The sequence below is a fragment of the Thalassophryne amazonica genome, chromosome 13 (assembly GCF_902500255.1).
Source record: "Thalassophryne amazonica chromosome 13, fThaAma1.1, whole genome shotgun sequence".
Classification (NCBI taxonomy): Eukaryota; Metazoa; Chordata; class Actinopteri; order Batrachoidiformes; family Batrachoididae; genus Thalassophryne; species Thalassophryne amazonica.
The window spans coordinates 95,829,842-95,853,048 of NC_047115.1; the positions used below are offsets into that span (position 1 = coordinate 95,829,842).

At 45.1% G+C, this 23,207-nt stretch overlaps 1 protein-coding gene across 2 annotated transcripts in view; it reads right to left on the reverse strand.

Moving 5' to 3' along the window:
- kiaa0753 (KIAA0753 ortholog) overlaps positions 1-23,207 on the reverse strand; it is a 58,034-nt gene that overhangs the window by 3,146 nt on the left and 31,681 nt on the right. For both annotated transcript variants that reach the window (XM_034185340.1, XM_034185339.1), the window contains exons 11-15: positions 19,860-19,932; positions 19,464-19,634; positions 19,231-19,312; positions 18,981-19,101; positions 5,066-5,275 (exon numbers count right to left, since the gene is read on the reverse strand). In XM_034185340.1, coding sequence (XP_034041231.1) covers positions 5,066-5,275; positions 18,981-19,101; positions 19,231-19,312; positions 19,464-19,634; positions 19,860-19,932 — 657 coding nt within the window. The remainder of the gene's footprint in view (positions 1-5,065; positions 5,276-18,980; positions 19,102-19,230; positions 19,313-19,463; positions 19,635-19,859; positions 19,933-23,207) is intronic.

Here is a 23,207-nt window from a genome sequence, read left to right on the forward strand (position 1 = left end):
CCATATTGTTTGTATTTATTCATGATATAAGTCCAAGACATCCAGTGACTTAGAAATGTTCATGTTTTCCTCTGAAAATGGAAGGACTGTGTACAAAAATGGCTGTATTTCCTAAATTGGTGATGTGGTATTTTTGCAAAATCCCCCTTGAATCAACACTGAAAGTCGATATTACAAGGACATCTTGACAGTTTCATTTTAACTCCATTGTGATGATGCACACAGGCAAAAAGACAAAAAAACTGTGCCACTGTCTAAATACAAATACAGCAAGTGGGACCAAGTGGGAGCATTCAGCTGGCTGTAAGATCACATGGGCAGAACTCTGTAAGATGGAGCCACACGACTTCAAGTTCCTAGTCCAATCAGTGTATGACGTCCTCCCGAGCCCTGTCAACCTGTTCACCTGGGGCCTGGTGGACTCACCTGCATGCCAGGTCTGCCAGAAAAGGGGATCTTTAGAACACATCGTCAGCTGCTGCTCAAAGGCCCAGGAGATGGTTGTTATCGTTGGTGCCATGACCAGGTTCTGCGGGCAGTAGCAGACACCATCTGCATTGGCATTAGCAACAGCAAGTGGCAACACCCCTTCCAGTGTACCATCACATTCATTTGAGCAGGGAGACAGCTGAGATTCCCAGACATCATTGTGGCAACATCACTCTGACCAGACAGGGTGTTGATGTCCAGGGCAAGCAAGCAGGTGGTGCTACTGGAGCTAACTGTCCCTTGGAAAGATCGGATGGAGGAAGCTCAGGAGCAGAAGAGGGCCAAGTATGGAGACCGGGTGGCCGAGTGTCGTAGGAATAGATGGAGGTCCGCTGCGAGCCCAATGAAGTGGGCTGCAGGGGCTTTGCAGGCCAGTCTCTACATCGGGTCCTGGGATTCCTAGGGATCTGTGGACTGCATAGGCAAAGAGCCTTGAAAAACATAATGGAAGCTGCTAAAAAGGCTTCATGTTGGCTCTGGTTGAGGAGGGGGGATGTATAGCGTAGTGCAGTACCTGGACACAGGTCTGGGCTTGATCCCCCCTGGCTGAGTCACCTGGATAAGGGTGGTGATGTAATGGCCCAGTCACACAGCACTTAACGAAGGGTGACGAAGACCTGAATGAAACAAGAAATCTGGACTTTCGTTGACTGTCATTGACATTGTTTAACCTTCACACAGCCTCGTTCCTGCAGCTGGCGCTTCATCTGGATTTTTAAACTGTTGAAAAATTTGAACGAAGGGCAACGAAAACCTCAGTTCATCTGTGTTTCGTTTTGCTGTCGTTCTTGACGTTTTTTAAGCATTTGTGTAGTTTTTGTAACATTATTGTTTAATTTGACTTCGTTGGAGCAGCTGAACGTTTTCACACAGTGCAGAAGCCGGTTTGTGAGCGCTGAGGCTGCTGCTGCTTCATGTACCGTCGGAAATTACAGTGGATTTTTGTATCTGTGTGGGGGGGGCAGCTTCAATGGGCTGAGGCACATTACATAGGCCAGAATTAATCTTTTGTGTGGATATAATTAATTATTTTGCCACAAGCAACTGCTGAATTTGAAACAACGAAAAAGTTGTGTAATTTCCGACGGTACTTGAATGCAGCATCAGCGACAGCAGGAGCTGCTGCGTGCGCTTATTATTTTGTATTAAACATAACAATATAAGTGTAGGAATGACAATCCAGTCCTTCTGTACATGTGGTAACAGGTAGATGAATCAAAATGATATAAAGAGCTGTTCTGGAAGGAAGAATTCACGTTGTGGATCAGTGATCAGCTGGTGGAAATAACCGCACGAGTCAATGCGCGCGTTCACGCGCACCGATTAATTTACTGCTCTGATATATTCAATCATCTTTACACTTATATTTATATTTATTCCCCCTTTTGACAGTTTTCTGTTATAAATCAATATATATGTCTTAGAACATAATACTGTGATACAGCAGTGACCACGGCAGACTGTGGATTCTGATGATGATGGAGATGATCCCTCTTCTGTTCTGGGCAAGGAACCAGAGCAGGTGGTCCATCGACATCTCCACAGATTCTGTTTGCAGTTTCTCCAGGACTCAGGCGCTATGAGCTCCGTTCCAGCGCAGTGGCTCCAGGCGCGTTTTGTTGAGATCGTGAGCTTCGGTTTTAAGTTCCTCTTTCGTCGCTTTTGCGCTCTTGCTTCGCAGACTGTTCGGTGATAAAAGCTCTTTCGTCCACCTTTTCTCAAGGAATTGTAACGTTTTTTTACTTTTTCCCTTTGTTCAGGAATCGTCGTGTGCCGTGTGACTGGGCCATTAGACCCGAAACACCCGTGACCCCGGTTCACTGAAAATGCTTCCAGGTTGCACCACAAGGTGTATCTCAGTGCTCCACTCCAAAAAAAGAAAAAAAAAATCTAGCAGTTAATACAACCCCAATTCCAATGAAGTTGGGACGTTGTGTAAAATGTAAATAAAAACAGAATACAATGATTTGTAAATTCTCTTCAACCTATATTTAATTGAATACACCACAAAGACAAGATATTTAATGTTCAAACTGATATATTTGCTCATTTTGAAATGGATGCCTGCAACATGTTTCCAAAAAGCTGGGACAGTGGTATGTTACCCCACTGTGTTACATCACCTTTCCTTCTAACAACACTCAAGAAGCATTTGGGAACTGAGGACACTAATTGTTGAAGCTTTGTAGGTGGAATTCTTTCCCATTCTTGCTTGATGTACAACTTCAGTTGTTTAACCGTCCGGGGTCTCCGTTGTTGTATTTTGTGCTTCATAATGCGCCACACATTTTCAATGGGTGACAGGTCTGGACTGCAGGCAGGCCAGTCTAGTACCTGCACTCTTTTACTACGAAGCCACACGTGCAGAATGTGGTTTGGCATTGTCTTGCTGAAATAAGCAGGGACGTCCCTGAAAAAGACGTTGCTTGGATGGCAGCATGTGTTGGTCCAACACCTGGATGTACCTTTCAGCATTGATGGTGCCATCACAGATGTGTAAGTTGTCCATGCCATGGGCACTAACACACCCCCATACCATCACATATGCTGGCTTTTGAACTTTGCACTGGTAACAATCTGGATGGTCTTTTTCCTCTTTTGTCCAGAGGACACATCCATGATTTCCAAAAACAATCTGAAATGTGGACTCATCAGACCACAGCACACTTTTCCACTTTGTGTCTGTCCATTTCAAATGAGCTCAGGCCCAGAGAAGGTGGCGGTGTTTCTGGATGTTGTTGATGTTTGACATGCACTTTGCATGGTAGAGTTTTAACTTGCACTTGTAGATGTAGCGACGAACTGTGTTAACTGACAATAGTTTTCTGAAGTGTTCCTGAGCCCACGCAGTAAGATCCTTTACACAATGATGTCGGTTTTTAATGCAGTGCCGCCTGAGTGATCAAAGGTCACGGGCATTCAATGTTGGTTTTCAGCCTTGCAGTTTACGTGTAGAAAGTTCTCCAGATTCTCTGAATCTTCTGATTGTATTATGGACTGTAGATGATGGAATCCCTAAATTCCTTGCAAGTGAACACTGAGAAACATTGTTCTTAAACTTTTAGACTATTTTTTTCATGCAGTTGTTCACAAAGTGGTGATCCTCGCCCCACCTTTGCTTGTGAACGGCTGAGCCTTTTGGGGATGCTCCTTTTATACCCAATCATGACACTCACAATTAGTGTCCTCAGTTCCCAAACGCTTATTGAGTGTTGTTAGAAGGAAAGGTGATGTAACACAGTGGTAAACATACCACTGTCCCAGCTTTTTTGAAACGTGTTGCAGGCATCCATTTCAAAATGAGCAAATATTTGCACAAAAACAATAAAGTCTATCAGTTTGAACATTAAATATCTTGTCTTTGTGGTGTATTCAATTGATTATAGGTTGAAGAGGATTTGCAGCAGGGGTGGTGGCCAAGTCAATCAATCAATCAATCAATCAATTTTTTTTATATAGCGCCAAATCACAACAAACAGTTGCCCCAAGGCGCTTTATATTGTAAGGCAAGGCCATACAATAATTATGTAAAACCCCAACGGTCAAAACGACCCCCTGTGAGCAAGCACTTGGCTACAGTGGGAAGGAAAAACTCCCTTTTAACAGGAAGAAACCTCCAGCAGAACCAGGCTCAGGGAGGGGCAGTCTTCTGCTGGGACTGGTTGGGGCTGAGGGAGAGAACCAGGAAAAAGACATGCTGTGGAGGGGAGCAGAGATCGATCACTAATGATTAAATGCAGAGTGGTGCATACAGAGCAAAAAGAGAAACAGTGCATCATGGGAACCCCCCAGCAGTCTACGTCTATAGCAGCATAACTAAGGGATGGTTCAGGGTCACCTGATCCAGCCCTAACTATAACCTTTAGCAAAAAGGAAAGTTTTAAGCCTAATCTTAAAAGTAGAGAGGGTGTCTGTCTCCCTGATCTGAATTGGGAGCTGGTTCCACAGGAGAGGAGCCTGAAAGCTGAAGGCTCTGCCTCCCATTCTACTCTTACAAACCCTAGGAACTACAAGTAAGCCTGCAGTCTGAGAGCGAAGCGCTCTATTGGGGTGATATGGTACTACGAGGTCCCTAAGATAAGATGGGACCTGATTATTCAAAACCTTATAAGTAAGAAGAAGAATTTTAAATTCTATTCTAGAATTAACAGGAAGCCAATGAAGAGAGGCCAATATGGGTGAGATATGCTCTCTCCTTCTAGTCCCCGTCAGTACTCTAGCTGCAGCATTTTGAATTAACTGAAGGCTTTTTAGGGAACTTTTAGGACAACCTGATAATGTGGTTTGGATAATGCGCTTGGTTTTTACACAACGTCTCACCTTCATTGGAATTAGGTTTGTATGAGGAAACTATGAAAAGAAAAAACAAAGCAAAAATTCTGCTATCTCTCAGATCATGACTGAACTGCTGACTGGAAATTAATTTGCTGTTTATGAATTAGAGAAAAGTTTCAGAAGGACCACAGTCCAGTGCTGCCTTCCTTCAGCCCCTCTGAACTTCAGTTTACTATTCAGACTGGTTGGGGGGACAGTTGTAAAAACCTTTAGTGCCATTTCTGTCATGCTTTTATTTTACCTGTCTGCAATGAACCAGGGGTCAAAGGTGTGTACATGCTCCACACCCTGCAGGTAGGCCTCGTACTCCTCCTTGTATTGCCAGATGTTTCTGAGCACATTTCCTGGCACAGACACAATAGTCCCTGTGCTTCTCGGGATCACGTGGGGTTTACTGGGCAGCTGTTCATCTCGGGACACCTCCTCCATCAGGCTTTCTTCAGACACAGCACTAGACACAGGAAATAGAAGAAAAGTTCACGTGGTGAGGCACACAGGTAAAGTACCGTCATTACATCAACACATCTGTTTCACACTGCAACTGTGATTATTGAGAAAACACAAACTCATTTACTGACGCCTGAGCCAGAACGATGTGCACCACAGAGCACCACTCGCTTACCTGCACTGTGCACAGATTGACCAGGAGCTCAGCTAGATGTGTTCAGACGTTATCATCCGCTCTGCCTGCTTCATGCAGCAGCTCTCTTATTGTTATACTGACTGATGCAGCACCACCCAAAGTCAAGTGATTGTCTTTTCATACCAGTCTCAGCATGTACTATTCATGTAGACCCTGAACAAATGTGAGGGTTAAGTGTGAAAATGGCAGTTATGATGGTCAGAAACAAGCAATGACGTGTAACGGCAGCCAGCAGGAGGTGCTGTGTAGTGAGGTAAACCTTCCCCCTAGTGTTTGCTCTAGGGTTCTTGCCTCATGGTTAGACCGGCTGCCTCCCGTGCCAGGGATTATAAATTCAAGACAACTGAGGGACAATGCAGCACAGGTTACACTTGCTGGACATTAGATTGAGCCCATGGCATGTCTTTCTATAATAGGGATTGGGCTGAGCCGATCCAATATCAGTATCAGGTTGTGATACCAACATAATTCACGGATCAGAAATTTTCCGATCCCAACAATTTTCATCCCAACATGTCCACTGTGTGAAAATATTTTACACTAGAAACACCATAAAGCAAGACAGCAGCATGTAATGTTTGCAAAGCCATTGTACAAAGAAGTGGAAGCTCCATCGTGACCTACAATACACCAAACTTAACTAAACATCTGAAAAAGCACCACATTAAAGAACACAAGGTTTGTTTGCAGAAACCTAAAGGAGCCAGCCGGCAGGAATAACATCTGGAGTCATTCCAAAAACAAGGTAAACGTCCACCAGACAACGTGAAAGCTAAAAGGATTACAGAGAAATTGCTCGACTTCACTGGAGTTGATGACCAGCCGTTATCAGGAATAGAAAACGAAGGATTTCACAGCCTGAATGAACACCTGCAGCCAAGATATACAGTGCCCTCCAAAAGTATTGGAACACTTGGTATTTCTCAGATTTTAATGTGTTTATGCCATTTCAAATAGAAAAAATACAAACAATAGAAATTTCTAAAATGATCTCCCTTAAACTCAAACTGAAAGCAAATCTCTACAACTTGATATAAATTAATTAAAAATATAAAAACCAAGATGATGGGTTGTCAAAAGCAATGGAACACTTTGGTAAATACCTGTAAATAATCAGTTATATTGCCAGTTTTTGTCAGACAAGTCAGGGGATGGATACATGAACATTTCCAAGTCACTGAAAATGTCCTGAACTTTATTTACATCAGTTATGAAGAAATACAAACTGTATGACAGTCTATGGTAAATCTGTGTGGAGTAGACAGTTCTCAAAAACTGAGTGACTGTGCAAGAAGGAGAAGGGTGAGGAAAGCCACCCAGACAACCCAGACGAAGTTAAAGGCTTCTGTGGCTGTGATTGCAGAAATTGTGCACAGTGCAAATTCTGCGTTTTGTATCACCAGTTATACAGTTTCATGATGAAGTGGTACTGAAGAGGATATTCTTTCACCAGAACAGATTAAATCTAGGCTTGCATCTCAGATGTACCTTTTGGCAAATTGTAGCTGAACTTTCAGGAACTCTTTTTATGAAAAGCCTCCTCTGCGCCACTTCATCATGAAGCTGTATAACTGGGGACAAAGAATATCTTTATATAAAACTAACAACAATGATAATAATAATAATATTAAAGCAAACAGAGCTCTGGTATTGGAACAGTATCATATTGGCAGATATCCAAATTGAGGTATCAGGATCGGAGAAAAATGTGGATCAGTACATCCCTATTCTATACCACTTAGTCAAAAGCAGTAAAAACAAACATCATGATGAGCAGACAGTGCTCATGTGTCCACAGCCACGCCCTGCAGTCACAACACCCTTCTTCCTCCTCCTTGCAAATTCCTCTCGAGACCAATTTCAAGTGTAATGAGAAGAAATAGGATAAATATGATGCATTTAGAAAAAAGCTAAAACATCACCCTTTGAAGATGTTGGACCCAAGTTAATTTAATTCCTGCACATCTTCACATGCTGAACTACCACTGTGTGAAGTTTCAGTGTAACCCACCAACCAGTTTAGAAGGGAAGGTGTTGTACTTATAAAATCCATGGACAGAGATTCCTGTAGAACCCAAAATTTTTGTTGACACGGTGTTGGTCGCTCAATAGTGACCCCTGCAGTAGTTATAAAATCATTGCAGGTAAATAAAATGAAAATAAAATGGAAAAGCTAACGTGCTGCAACTGCAGCATCAGCCTGTGAAATAATCAATCGCCAGTCCTCTATTTAAAATATGATCTCATCATTGGTTGGCTCTCACTGCGGTATTGTATCACTTCCTGTTCCGGAGCACAGCGGTGTTTTGCTGTATCTGTTAGCTGTTTACTCTGCGCAGTTAGATTGATCTAGTTAACTAGATAACGATTTATTTCACAGTGTAATCTTCACGTGCCTTAACTAAAGCACTCCCTCTGCTGAATCACCTCTAAATTATTTAAACATTATTCACTTTGTGTGTTTTTAGGAATCTGCTAGCTTAGCGCAGCTACTAGCTCTTAGCCGGTTTAGCATGGCAGCTTCTCCTGTCTCTCCCGCACTTTTCTGCTCTGGGTGTGAAATGTTTAGTTATTCCTCGGCCTCCTTTAGCTGTAATGGTACTTGTAATAAGTGTAGCTTATTCGTAGCTTTGGAGGCCAGGCTGGGCGAATTGGAGACTCGGCTCCGCGCCTTGGAAAATCCTACAGCTAGCCAGGCCCCTGTAGTCGGTGCGGACCAAGGTAGCTTAGCCGCCGTTAGTTCCCTCCCGGCAGATCCCGAGCAGCCGGGAAAGCAGGCCGACTAGGTGACTGTGAGGAGGAAGCGTAGCCCTAAACAGAAGCCCCGTGTACACTGCCAACCCGTTCACATCTCTAACCGTTTTTCCCCACTCGGCGACACACCCGCTGAGGATCAAACTCTGGTTATTGGCGACTCTGTTTTGAGAAATGTGAAGTTAGCGACACCAGCAACCATAGTTAATTGTCTTCCGGGGGCCAGAGCAGGCAATATTGAAGGAAATTTGAAACTGCTGGCTAAGGCTAAGCGTAAATTTGGTAAGATTGTAATTCACGTCGGCAGTAATGACACCCGGTTATGCCAATCGGAGGTCACTAAAATTAATATTGAATCGGTGTGTAACTTTGCAAAAACAATGTCGGACTCTGTAGTTTTCTCTGGGCCCCTCCCCAATCGGACCGGGAGTGACATGTTTAGCCACATGTTCTCCTTGAATTGCTGGCTGTCGGAGTGGTGTCCAAAAAATGAGGTGGGCTTCATAGATAATTGGCAAAGCTTCTGGGGAAAACCTGGTCTTGTTAGGAGAGACGGCATCCATCCCACTTTGGATGGAGCAGCTCTCATTTCTAGAAATCTGTCCAGTTTTCTTAAATCCTCCAAACCGTGACTATCCAGGGTTGGGACCAGGAAGCAGAGTTGTAGTCTTACCTCTCTGCAGCTTCTCTCCCCCTGCCATCCCCTCATTACCCCATCCCCGTAGAGACGGTGCCTGCTCCCAGACCACCAATAACCAGCAAAAATCTATTTAAGCATAAAAATTCAAAAAGAAAAAATAATATAGCACCTTCAACTGCACCACAGACTAAAACAGTTAAATGTGGTCTATTAAACATTAGGTCTCTCTCTTCTAAGTCCCTGTTAGTAAATGATATAATAATTGATCAACATATTGATTTATTCTGCCTTACAGAAACCTGGTTACAGCAGGATGAATATGTTAGTTTAAATGAGTCAACACACCCGAGTCACACTAACTGCCAGAATACTCGAAGCATGGGCCGAGGCGGAGGATTAGCAGCAATCTTCCACTCCAGCTTATTAATTAATCAAAAACCCAGACAGAGCTTTAATTCATTTGAAAGCTCGTCTCTTAGTCTTGTCCATCCAAATTGGAAGTCCCAGTTTTATTTGTTGTTATCTATCGTCCTCCTGGTCGTTACTGTGAGTTTCTCTGTGAATTTTCGGACCTTTTGTCTGAGTTAGTGTTTAGCTCAGATAAGATAATTATAGTGGGCGATTTTAACATCCACACAGATGCTAAGAATGACAGCCTCAACACTGCATTTAATCTATTGTTAGACTCGATTGGCTTTGCTCAAAATGTAAATGAGTCCACCCACCACTGTAATCATACCTTAGATCTTGTTCTGACTTATGGTATGGAAGTTTCATTACAGTAGAAGTCTTTCAGAAAGCGCTGTAACTAGGTTTAAAGATATGATTCCTTCTTTATGTTCTCCAATGCCATATACCAACACAGGGCAGAGTAGCTACCTAAACTCTGTGAGTGAGATAGATTATCTCATCAATAGTTTTATATCCTCATTGAGGACAACTTTGGATGCTGTAGCTCCTCTGAAAAAGAGAGCTTTAAATCAGAAGTGTCTGACTCCGTGGTATAACTCACAAACTCGTAGCTTAAAGCAGATAACCCGTAAGTTGGAGAGGAAATGGCGTCTCACTAATTTAGAAGATCTTCACTTAGCCTGGAAAAAGAGTTTGTTGCTCTATAAAAAAGCCCTCCGTAAAGCTAGGACATCTTTCTACTCATCACTAATTGAAGAAAATAAGAACAACCCCAGGTTTCTTTTCAGCACTGTAGCCAGGCTGACAAAGAGTCAGAGCTCTATTGAGCCGAGTATTCCTTTAACTTTAACTAGTAATGACTTCATGACTTTCTTTCCTAAGAAAATTTTAACTATTAGAGAAAAAAATACTCATAACCATCCCAAAGACATATCGTTCTCTTTGGCTGCTTTCAGTGATGCCGGTATTTGGTTAGAGTTATTTTCATTAGTTACTTCCTCCAAACCATCAACATGTCTATTAGACCCCATTCCTACCAGGCTGCTCAAGGAAACCCTACCATTAATTAATGCTTCGATCTTAAATATGATCAATCTGTCTTTATTAGTTGGCTATGTACCACAGGCTTTTAAGGTGGCAGTAATTAAACCATTACTTAAAAAGCCATCACTTGACCCAGCTATCTTAGCTAATTATAGGCCAATCTCCAACCTTCCTTTTCTCTCAAAAATTCTTGAAAGGGTAGTTGTAAAACAGCTAACTGATCATCTGCAGAGGAATGGTCTATTTGAAGAGTTTCAGTCAGGGTTTAGAATTCATCATAGTACAGAAACAGCATTAGTGAAGGTTACAAATGATCTTCTTATGGCCTCAGAAAGTGGACTCATCTCTGTGCTTCTTCTGTTAGACCTCAGTGCTGCTTTTGATACTGTTGACCATAAAATTTTATTACAGAGATTAGAGCATGCCATAGGTATTAAAGGCACTGCGCTGCGGTGGTTTGAATCATATTTATCTAATAGATTACAATTTGTTCATGTAAAAGGGGAATCTTCTTCACAGACTAAGGTTAATTATGGAGTTCCACAAGGTTCTGTGCTAGGACCAATTTTATTCACTTTATACATGCTTCCCTTAGGCAGTATTATTAGACAGCATTGCTTAAATTTTCATTGTTACGCAGATGATACTCAGCTTTATCTATCCATGAAGCCAGAGGAGACAGACCAATTAGCTAAACTGCAGGATTGTCTTACAGACATAAAGACATGGATGACCTCTAATTTCCTGCTTTTAAACTCAGATAAAACTGAAGTTATTGTACTTGGCCCCACAAATAGAAACATGGTGTCTAACCTTACTCTGGATGGCATTACGCTGACCTCTAGTAATACTGTGAGAAATCTTGGAGTCATTTTTGATCAGGATATGTCATTCAATGCGCATATTAAACAAATATGTAGGACTGCTTTTTTGCATTTGCGCAATGTCTCTAAAATTAGAAAGGTCTTGTCTCAGAGTGATGCTGAAAAACTAATTCATGCATTTATTTCCTCTAGGCTGGACTATTGTAATTCATTATTATCAGGTTGTCCTAAAAGTTCCCTGAAAAGGCTTCAGTTAATTCAAAATGCTGCAGCTAGAGTACTAACGGGGACTAGAAGGAGAGAGCATATCTCACCCATATTGGCCTCTCTTCATTGGCTTCCTGTTAATTCCAGAATAGAATTTAAAATTCTTCTTCTTACTTATAAGGTTTTGAATAATCAGGTCCCATCTTATCTTAGGGACCTCATAGTACCATATCACCCCAACAGAGCGCTTCGCTCTCAGACTGCAGGCTTACTTGTAGTTCCTAGGGTTTGTAAGAGTAGAATGGGAGGCAGAGCCTTCAGCTTTCAGGCTCCTCTCCTCTGGAACCAGCTCCCAATTCGGATCAGGGAGACAGACACCCTCTCTACTTTTAAGATTAGGCTTAAAACTTTCCTTTTTGCTAAAGCTTATAGTTAGGGCTGGATCAGGTGACCCTGAACCATCCCTTAGTTATTCTGCTATAGACTTAGACTGCTGGGGGGTTCCCATGATGCACTGAGTGTTTCTTTCTCTTTTTGCTCTGTATGCACCACTCTGCATTTAATCATTAGTGATTGATCTCTGCTCCCCTCCACAGCATGTCTTTTTCCTGGTTCTCTCCCTCAGCCCCAACCAGTCCCAGCAGAAGACTGCCCCTCCCTGAGCCTGGTTCTGCTGGAGGTTTCTTCCTGTTAAAAGGGAGTTTTTCCTTCCCACTGTTGCCAAGTGCTTGCTCACAGGGGGTCGTTTTGACAGTTGGGGTTTTTCTGTAATTATTGTATGGCTTTGTCTTGCAATATGAAGCGCCTTGGGGCAACTGATTGTTGTGATTTGGCGCTATATAAATAAAATTGATTTGATTTGATCATTGCATAATTTCATGTGCTCAATTTGTGTGTCGAGTTAAGTGTTTATGAGAAGAGTTTAAAATTTGCTTAAAACCTTGTTTGTGTAAATGCTAAACTGAGTTGGTTTGTAAAATATAGCAAATTTGTCTAATAAAATTCAGAGTTAAAATTTGTAACTTATGTATGGAAATTTGTTAAGTGTTAAAGCAGTAATAAGCAGAAATAAAAGACTGAAAATAGATTCATATATGCATTTTTATTGAGGAACAAAGGTTTCTGAAGTGTCTTTGCTCCAAGGCTATTTCTCCTCTTATACACCAGTTCCCCTGCCTTAGAAGAAACTCTTTCACAGGGTACATGTTGTGAAAGTGTAGTGACACGGACCCACAACAGGGGGCGCAAATGAACAGTCAATAGATGAGCCAAAATATAACAATTTAATGTTGTGAAGGTGCACAACGAATACACAGACAATCTCAGAATATGATTACAGTCAATCCACAAAGGTGACGTGTGGGCAGGCTCGAGGATAGAAGACATCTGTCCTGAGAAGAGCCGGAACCACACGATTTCCGCCGCCACCGAACCTGGTGAATACTGGAGCCGCCAAGTCCCGAATTCCCAGGTGATCACCGTCCCCGACTGTCGGATCTGGTACTGCTGGCGAAGAACAAAAACAGTCAAGTGTGGGTGTGTGTACACCCAGTAACAATAACGGTGGGAATGCCACCTCCACCTCTCACTCAATATGCTGATGAATTTACAGTGATCCCTCAGAGGAAAAGAGTGCCGTCCTGCACTCACTCAGCCTCCACAGGAAGAGGGACCGGTACTCCTGCAAACACTCACAATATACAGCTTATAAGTAAACACAAATGGCTGAGGATATTACCTCCATTGAAGTACGATATCTCGGCGATGAGGTGGAGATGACGTCTGGGTTTTATGGAGTGGGATGATGAATGAATGAATGACAGCTGTCAGGACATAATGAGTAACAGCTGTCACTCCCGGCTGTTATGCGCATACTCGATCCAGGCCAGATGGTTACTCCAGGCCGTCGGGTGCGCGGATGTTACACAGCGGAGGGTCTGTTCCAGCTCCTGGTTGGCCCGCTCTGCCTGTCCGTTCGTCTGTGGATGGTACCCGGACGTGAGGCTCACGGTGGCCCCCAGTTCCCTGCAGAAACTCCTCCAGACGTGAGAGGAAAACTGGGGACCACGATCCGAGACTACGTCAGTGGGTATCCCATGCAGACGGACAACGTGGTGGACCAGGAGGTCCGCTGTCTCCTGGGCCGTAGGGAGCTTCGGGAGGGCCACGAAGTGGGCCGCCTTGGAGAATCGGTCCACTATCGTGAGGATGGTGATGTTGCCCTGGGACGGTGGGAGACCCGTGACAAAATCCAGGCCGATGTGGGACCAGGGGCGATGAGGCACAGGAAGCGGTTGAAGCTGACCATGGGACTTCCTGTGGTCAGCCTTGCCCCTGGCACAGGTGGTACAGGCCTGGATGTACTCCCGGATGTCGGCCTCCATAGACGCCCACCAGAAGCGCTGCCGGACAACTGCCACGGTCCATCGCACCCCTGGATGACAGGAGAGCTTGGAACCGTGACAGAAGTCCAAGATTGCAGCCCTGGCCTCTGGTGGGACGTAAAGCTTGTCTTTTGGTCCAGTTCCCGGGTCCGGGCTTCGTGCCAGGGCCTCCCGGACGATCTTCTCCACGTCCCAGGTGAGGGTGGCCACGATAGTGGACTCAGGCAGGATGGGCTCCGGTGGATCCGACAGTGCAGTTTTGACCTCCTCTTCGTGTACCTGGGACAAGGCATCCGACCTCTGGTTCTTGGTCTCGGGGCGATAGGTGATCCGGAAGTCAAAATGCCCGAAGAACAGTGACCAGTGGGCTTGCCTGGGGTTGAGCCGCTTGGCGGTCCTGATATACTCCAGGTTCCGATGGTCAGTGAAAACCGTGAACGGCACAGACGCTCCCTCCAACAGATGTCTCCACTCCTCAAGAGCCTCTTTCACCGCAAGGAGTTCTCGATTGCCGACGTCATAGTTCCGTTCAGCCGGGGTCATCCTGCGTGAAAAGTAGGCACACGGGTGAAGAACCTTATCAGTCTCTCCGCTCTGGGATAGCACGGCTCTTATCCCTGAGTCAGAGGCGTCCACTTCAACCACGAACTGGCGGCTAGGGTCGGGCTGCACCAAAACTGGTGCAGTAGAGAACCGTCGTTTCAACTCCTTGAACGCGGCTTCGCACCGATCCGACCAGGTGAAGGGGACTTTTGGAGAGGTCAGGGCTGTCAGGGGGCTAACTACCTGACTGTAGCCCTTAATGAACCTCCTATAGAAATTAGCGAAGCCGAGGAACTGTTGCAGCTTCCTACGGCTTGTTGGTTGGGGCCAATCTCTCACCGCCGCAACCTTGGCCGCCGGATCAGGGGTGACAGAGTTAGAGGAGATGATAAACCCCAGGAAGGACAAAGACGTGCGGTGAAACTCGCACTTCTTGCCCTTCACAAACAGTCGGTTCTCTAACAACCGCTGCAGGACCTGACGTACATGCTGGACATGGGTCTCAGGATCCGGAGAAAAGATGAGAATATCGTCCAGATATACGAAGACGAATCGGTGCAGGAAGTCCCGCAAGACGTCGTTAACCAAGGCTTGGAACGTCGCGGGGGCGTTGGTGAGGCCAAACGGCATGATCAGGTACTCAAAGTGACCTAACGGGGTGTTAAATGCCGTCTTCCATTCGTCTCCCTTCTGGATCCGAACCAGGTGATACGCATTTCTAAGATCCAGCTTAGTAAAGATTTTGGCTCCATGCAGGGGGTGAACATGGAATCCAACAATGGCAACGGGTATCGGTTGCGAACTGTAATCTCATTCAGCCCCCTGTAATCAATGCATGGACGGAGTCCGCCATCTTTCTTGCCCACAAAAAAGAAACCTGCCCCCATCGGGGAGGTGGAGTTCCGGATCAGCCTGGCAGCTAATGAGTCCCGGATGTAGGTCTCCATTGATTCGCGCTCAGGTCGTGAGAGGTTGTACAGCCTGCTGGACGGGAACTCAACGCCTGGAACCAAATCAATGGCACAATCGTACGGACGGTGTGGGGGAAGGGTGAGTGCCAGATCCTTGCTGAAGACGTCAGCAAGATCGTGGTACTCAACCGGCACTGCCGTCAGATTGGGAGGGACTTTGACCTCCTCCTTAGCCTTTAAACCGGGAGGAACCGAGGATCCTAAACACACCCGATGGCAGGTTTCGCTCCACTGAACCACCACCCCAGACGGCCAATCAATCCGGGGATTGTGCTTCAACATCCATGGGAAGCCCAAAATCACACGGGAGGTAGAAGGAGTTACAAAAAACTCAATCTCCTCCCGATGGTTTCCAGACACCACCAGAGTTACTGGTTGTGTCTTGTGTGTGATTAAAGGGAGGAGGGTGCCATCTAGTGCCCGCACCTGCAATGGCGAAGGAAGTGCCACCAGAGGGAGCCCTACCTCCCTTGCCCATCTGCTGTCTAGCAAATTCCCTTCTGACCCTGTGTCCACCAGTGCTGGGGCTTGAAGGGTTAAATCCCCGCTCAGGATTGTAACTGGGAGTCGTGTGGCAATCTGTGTGTGTCCCACGTGAATGTTTTGACCCCCGCTTAGCCCAGTCTCTGAGGGCGGTTGTTGTTGTGGCCGTTTGGGGCAGTTTTTCTGTATGTGCTCCTTTGAGCTGCAGAGAAAACACTCCCCGCGGACCAGCCTCCTCATTTTGGCCCTGTGCGTTTCCCTAACAACGTCAACAGGGGGAGCTGTTGCCCCACGGAGCGCTGCGGCTGTGGAGCGTGGGGAGGGCGGCCCCTTTTCGAACCCGGAAGGGAGAGAGACGGCGCGTATCCGGCCACGTCCTTCGCCTCGCTCCTGACGGCGTTCCTCCAACCGATTGTCTAACCGTATAACGAGATCGATAAGCCCATCTAAATCCCGCGGTTCCTCCTTAGCTACCAGATGCTCCTTCAGGACCAATGACAGTCCGTTTATGAAGGCGGCGCGGAGCGCAACGTTATTCCAGCCGGACCTCGCAGCCGTGATGCGGAAGTCGACTACATATTCGGCTGCGCACCGGCGCTCCTGTCGCATTGACAGCAGCATTGTTGAAGCGGTCTCTCCTCTGTTAGGGTGATCAAACACTGTTCTGAACTCCCCCACAAACCCAGTGTATGCTGATAACAACGGTGAGTTTTGTTCCCAGAGCGCCGTAGCCCAGGCGCGTGCCTTACCCCGAAGCAAAGCAATAACATAAGCCACCTTGCTGGCGTCAGACACGTACATCACGGGTCGTTGTGCAAAGACGAGCGAACACTGCATCAGAAAGTCCGCGCACGTCTCCACACAACCCCCGTACGGCTCAGGGGGACTTATGTATGCTTCAGGGGATGGAGGGGGGGTTTGTTGAACGACCAATGGAATGTTAATTGTTGTGTGGGCCGCTGAAGAGGAGGTACTGCTGGCCCACCACCACCAGAGGGCGCCCTGCCTGGAGTGTGGGCTCCAGGCACCAGAGGGCGCTGCCGCCTCACGAGAGCAGCCAGGGTGACAGCTGTCACCCATCACTGGACACAGCTGTTCCACTCAGCACGGAGGTATATCAGCAGGACGGCGTCTCCACCTCAGTGCCGAGATATCGCCTTGAGATAGAGGTAAACTACTCTGCAGCATATTCTGTATATTTGATAATACGTGTTAAACCTTTCAGGACAGCTGACTACCGAAAGCCAATTGCTTGGATAAGTACTCACCTTCCTGTTTTAACGTGACGAGAGGTGGAGGCGGCTTCTTCCCTCTCCGTGTTACTGGGTGCAGCCGCATCCACACCTGTGTGTTTGTTGTTCTCTCTTGCCAGCAGTACCGGATCCGACGAGCGGAGGCAGTGGCCACCTGGGACTTCGGGACTTGGCGGTTCCGGTATTTCCAGGGTTCGGTGGCAGAGGAGATCTGGGTGGTTCCGGTTCGACTCGGACGGACGTCTCCTACCTTCGAGCCTGCCCACACGACACCAGCAGAATTCGGCTTAATCCCAAATTGTTGATTGTTGTATTGGTTGTGCTCGTTTCACAACAGTAAAACTTGTTATTTACCTTCTCCATTGTCCGTTCATTTGCGCCCCCTGTTGTGGGTCCGTGTTCCTACACTTTCACAACAGTTAATACCCGGCACCGGGTCGGCAGGAGGAGGAGCCGCAGCAGCGCTCTGATCGCGCGCTTCCACCTGTGCGGTGAGAGCCTCCATCCTGCGATTAAGGATGATGTTTTGCTCGGACATCAAATCCAGCCGAGCGGTAAAGGCGGTGAGGATTTGCTGCAACTCACTGAGCACGCCTCCTGCAGACGCCTGTGCACCCTGCTCTTCCATTGGCTGTCCAACAGATGGATGACGCCTCTCTGGATCCATGACGCTGGCCGAGATATCCTGTTGTGAAAGTGTAGTGACACGGACACACAACAGGGGGCGCAAATGAACGGTCAATAGATGAGCCAAAATATAACAATTTAATGTTGTGAAGGTGCACAACGAATACACAGACAATCTCAGAATATGACTGCAGTCAATCCAGAAAGGTGAAGTGTGGGCAGGCTCGAGGATAGAAGATGTCTGTCCTGAGAAGAGCCGGAACCACACGATTTCCGCCGCCACCGAACCTGGTGAATACTGGAGCCGCCAAGTCCCGAATTCCCAGGTGATCACCGTCCCCGACTGTCGGATCTGGTACTGCTGGCGAAGAACAAAGACAGTCAAGTGTGGGTGTGTGTACACCCAGTAACAATAACGGTGGGAATGCCACCTCCACCTCTCACTCAATATGCTGATGAATTTACAGTGATCCCTCAGAGGAAAAGAGTGCTGTCCTGCACTCACTCAGCCTCCACAGGAAGAGGGACCGGTACTTCTGCAAACACTCACAATATACAGCTTATAAGTAAACACAAATGGCTGAGGATATTACCTCCATTGAAGTACGATATCTCGGCGATGAGGTGGAGATGACGTCTGGGTTTTATGGAGTGGGATGATGAAGAATGAGTGACAGCTGTCAGGACATAATGAGTAACAGCTGTCACTCCCGGCTGTGTCCATGGTGGCAGCGCCCTTTCGTGCCTGAAGCCCGCACTTCAGGCAGGGCGCCCTCTGGTGGTGGGCCATCAGTACCTCCTCTTCTGGCGGCCCACACAACAGTACAGATGAAGATGGTGAACATAAACATTTCAGTGCGAGTTGATAAAGGTGTGGATATGTTTTCTGGTCATTCTTCCAGTATTGTAAAGGAGTACAAACATATCTAATTGGAAAAATAACAGTAAACAATGCCCAAAGGAGAAAAAGATTTACCTTATTTGGCATCAAAAGATCAAAATTATTCCAGACTGGGGAAACGTCTTTGAACGATCCATGCAGTCAGTGGAACAAGGTGAGGGCAAGCAAAAACCCAACAGCAAAACTCCATCCAACAAATCCGCAACATGTCGATACAGTTTGTTTCCTTATAAACACAATTTGGCACAGCGCAGCCGAATGACACAGTTCCTGTATCGGTCACATGATTTTTTCTTAAAGCGATATGCGCACCGATACGGGGTTTCACTCTTGTGTGCTCGCCACAGTGTTGACGCACCAGTGTTGTTCATCCCATCACTAGCAGAAACCATCAACCAGTTGTGAAAACAGACTTAATTTGTGTGTTAAAAAGTGTAAAAAAACAAAAAACAAAAAAAAAAACTAATTCACCAATCATCCACCAGTTTCTCCAGGATAACTTGTGCCGCGGAGCTCTGACTGAGCACAGGCTTTGTGAGCCTCATCGGCTGAGGAGAGGCCGGACTGGAGGTCAGAGCACCACTCTGTGGTCCTGGAAAGAGCAGAGAGAAAGAGAAGGCGACCGTCTGAACAGGTGTGGTGGAACGGGGAAAGAAAAGCACACACACACTCACACTTCTTGCCAGAGGTACACACTCATTCTGTGTCCTTCTAATTTTACCTGCTCTCTCTAGTTGGTCACAGTAAAGAGGGTCTGAATAATGGATGGAAGCGAGACGTCTCCTCACTTCTTCCTGATCCCTCTGCTCAGATACACAGATTTGTATAATGAAATATAAATTTTATGAGAACATCATCTACCTGCCAAGTGTGAGACACACAAAACAGACTACAGCCCATAAATCATCTGTAGGACACGTTCTGCAGCGGCGCACATTTGGAAGCACGTCTTACCTGTATCTCCTCCATGCGGAGGAGAATCCTGTCCAAAGTTGAGACCTGCAGCTGAATCGGAGCCAAACCCTCCAACTGTGTGTGAATATCAGTCACACGCAGCGTCCTTGCAGTGTACTCCATCTGACCTTCTACAAGAGCCTCAGCCAGCTGCTCAGCACTCTCTGCTGCCTGTTGATGACAACATTCACAAAAAACAGAAGACCCATATCATAATCCTTCAAAAACAAAACAAAAAACCCCAGAGGTACTCACAATAAAGAAATTAAATTAAATTAAAATGCCACGACTTCCAGCTGACACTTCAAAGAGTAAATGCTCTCATTTTTAATGGAAAAGAAAAAAGCAAGAAAAAAAAAGTGAAACTTGTGCTTTGTGCAGAAAAGCGCCACGTACCTGGGACGCATTCAAGTTCAGCTTTACCATCTCTCTGACCTGCTGCTCCTTTCCATCAATCAGAAATTCCAGTCTGCAAATTAAAAACATCAACACGGCCCTCATCAGAACAGACATTAAAGTAGCTCTTAACTTGACTGCAAACACAAAGACACCTTAAAACTACAGTAATTTGTTGCTGATTAAGCAGTTTGACTGTCGAACTGATTACCAGATATGCTGCAAATGTGTTGAAAGTGTGGGCTTGTAGTGGAATTACATTACATTTTGAAGGGAAACTGTGTAAAAAGGCATTGTTATTATTTGAAAATGAAGACATTTTCAAAAAAAAAAAAAAATCCATTTGTGCTCATCTTGGTATGAGTGTAATCTGGAATAGACACCACTCAATTTCAGCAGTGATACACAGAAAAAAAAAGAAAAGAAACAAACATGGCAAAAAAAAAGACCCGCCCCCACAGGTTCTGCATCTCCGTGTGATTTGGTGTTTTGGTGTTAGCTTGGTGTCATTTGCAGTCGATTCTTGAGTTCCTCTCTGAAGAGCCTTGTGTGCCGTTTGGTGCATGTTGCGCTGTGTGTTTGTTTTTATTTGACATCTCCAGTTTCAACTGCCTCAGATGATGATGAGATTCCAATTTGCATAATATGATCTTAGTGTTGTCCTGTAACTGTCTTATTCATGCGTCTTTGTGTTGTTGTTTTGTTGAACAGACTGCAATTTTGACATTTAGCAGGTGGAGCAGTATCGCTTCCAAAGACTAGATTTTATACTCACACGAATAAACAGAGGAACCTGGCTTCACCCAGGGAAAAGATAAATAAGCCTTTGCATCTGTCTATTTTTGAGTGGAACTGAATCTCTCTCTTTGCTGATATTGAGTTGGCCTGGCAATTTTTGAGGATGAAGTCTTGAAGCTAATTAATAAACATGCCCCAATATGTAAATTTAGAATAAAGGTGCAGAACAATCCTTGGTTTTCCACTGAGACTGGAAACCTTTTAAAAGAAAGGGACCAGTCATCGTCCCTGGCACAAAACATGAAAACAGAGGCTGATTGGATAACATTTTCATCAGCTCTGCAACAAATGCACCTTCTAAATTAAGAAGGCTAAATGTGAATTTTATTTATCTAAAATCACAGAAAATTTAAAGGACATGTCGCACCAAAATCATAACAATTTAGATTTAGGCTGTTAGTGACCATCCCATGATCCGACATGATTACTTTGTGCACTTCCGTGACCAGTTTCAAAGTATACGGCATTCACAGCAAACAGCTACGGAGACATCCAAGTACTTGTGAGTACGCATGTGTTTCCATCAGGTGACGTAGCTATTAGAAGCATTCCATTGTGCGCTTCAAAGGAACACAGCTGCTAACATTAAAAACTGAGGCACAGATTAATTCCAAAGTTGACATAAGTGTGATGTTGTGTTATGACAACTCCTTTTTAAGTGATAACTGTTAATTTTGATGCAGTCACCATAAAAGTAGCAGCTCTGAGAAGGTTTCTGTGCAGCTGCACGGCCATGAGTCATAATTGCAGCCTGTCAATAACCATCTCTGCTCCAGGATCAGCTTTGTGCACGATTAATTATGAGTGTTGTCATCAATAGAATCTAAAAAAAATACATCTGCTACCGGGGGGAAAAAAAACATTCTTTTTCACAGCGAGCTAAGAGGAGCAACAAGCAGCAGCAGATAGATATACACACACACACACACACACACACACACACACACACACACACACACACACACACACACACACACACACACACACACTCACTCACTCACTCACGCTCATCAAAGCAAAAAAAAAAAAAAAAGCTTGCCACAAAACATAAAAGGGTTAAAATCCTGAACAAGCCAGACTCACCGTGTTATACTGTTTTCCAAATGTAAACTCCACACAATTAAAGAAGCACGTACGCGCGTGCGATCACCGCCGCAGCTTTGCCTCTCTCATGATTGTGGCACATAAAATAATATCCATTATCTCCTGGAAATAATATATTATGGCTCTTTCCCCAATGTAACAAATCAATCTCTATGTTAGGAAGTCTGTTAAAAAAATAGCGACATGGAGATGCCCCCATGTCCATGACCACAGCTTCAGTAACCAGCATCCATACAGCACGTCACACAACACAGCATGTCTCCACACTTTAGGTTCCAAAATCCGACACTCTGAAAAAGTTAAGCGTTTCGGGGTGAAGTGTGTCGTCTCCTGTCTGTAAATCCGAGCCATCACTTTCGAACGGCAGTTCAGAAGCTTCGTTTTCGGATGGAGCAGGTTTGTTTCCCTCTGTCTGTCAGTTATCGGGATGTTTCTGTTCATTCTAAAATGTGCGTCACACGCTGAAAAAGGCAGACAATTGCTGAGCAAAAGGTTTTCCGGAAATGCACCTGCTAACGCTCAGAGTGAGAGGAATAAAATATATCAGAAATCACTAATTATTACCACATACGTATGTGCAGAGAGACTTACAGTCATGAGTACTTTTATGTTGTCCTGCTAACTGGGATGTTAAAAAAACGTGAGACGTGCTTTAACGATCCCAAGAAGTTATGGAAGGTTGCGAGATCTGCTTCTGGTGCTACATCTCCTAGTGAACTGCCTAATTTCCTGGTCAAAGATTCTAAAAATCTGATAAATGTGCCATGTTAAATTATTTTAATGAACATTTCATTAAAGCAGGGCACGTGTTTGATTCCCTCAACAGTGATTAAAAAAAAAAAAAAAACTGTCTTACATAGTGAATCTGCTGTTGTAAGCAGTCCTCCTGTTGAGTGTTCATTTAATTTTAAACCTGTGTGTTTCTGAGGTCTGTAGGGTGCTGAAGATGTTGGATTCCCTCTTCAGTCTGTTTTTTGGAAGCAGCAGAGCACTGTTACTGCTATGTTAAAAGTTTTAAATGATCTGTTTGAGGCACTGGATTCAAAAAGTTTTGTGATGCACTATTTCTTGATCTTTCGAAGGCATTTGATACTGTGGAACACTGTCTTGTTAGAAACTCTTTGCAAACATGGTGTCCCCACGCGTCTCTTGGTTTGCTGATTATTTGGCAAGTAGGACATAGTGTGTTCAGATGGCTGGTGCTAGCTCCATCTTCCTTGAAGTCACAAAAGGTGTTCCTCAAGGTTAAGATTTAGGGTCTATTTTGTTCACAATTTATATTACTGATCTGTGTGTACACTTATCAAACACCTATCATCTTTATGCAGATGACACTGTAATCTATGGTTGTTCAAACTCAGTTACACAGGCCTTTGAATTTTTGCAGTCAACTTTCAATGTAACGCAGTGCCGTCTGGAGAAATTCAAACTGGTCTTGAATACTGA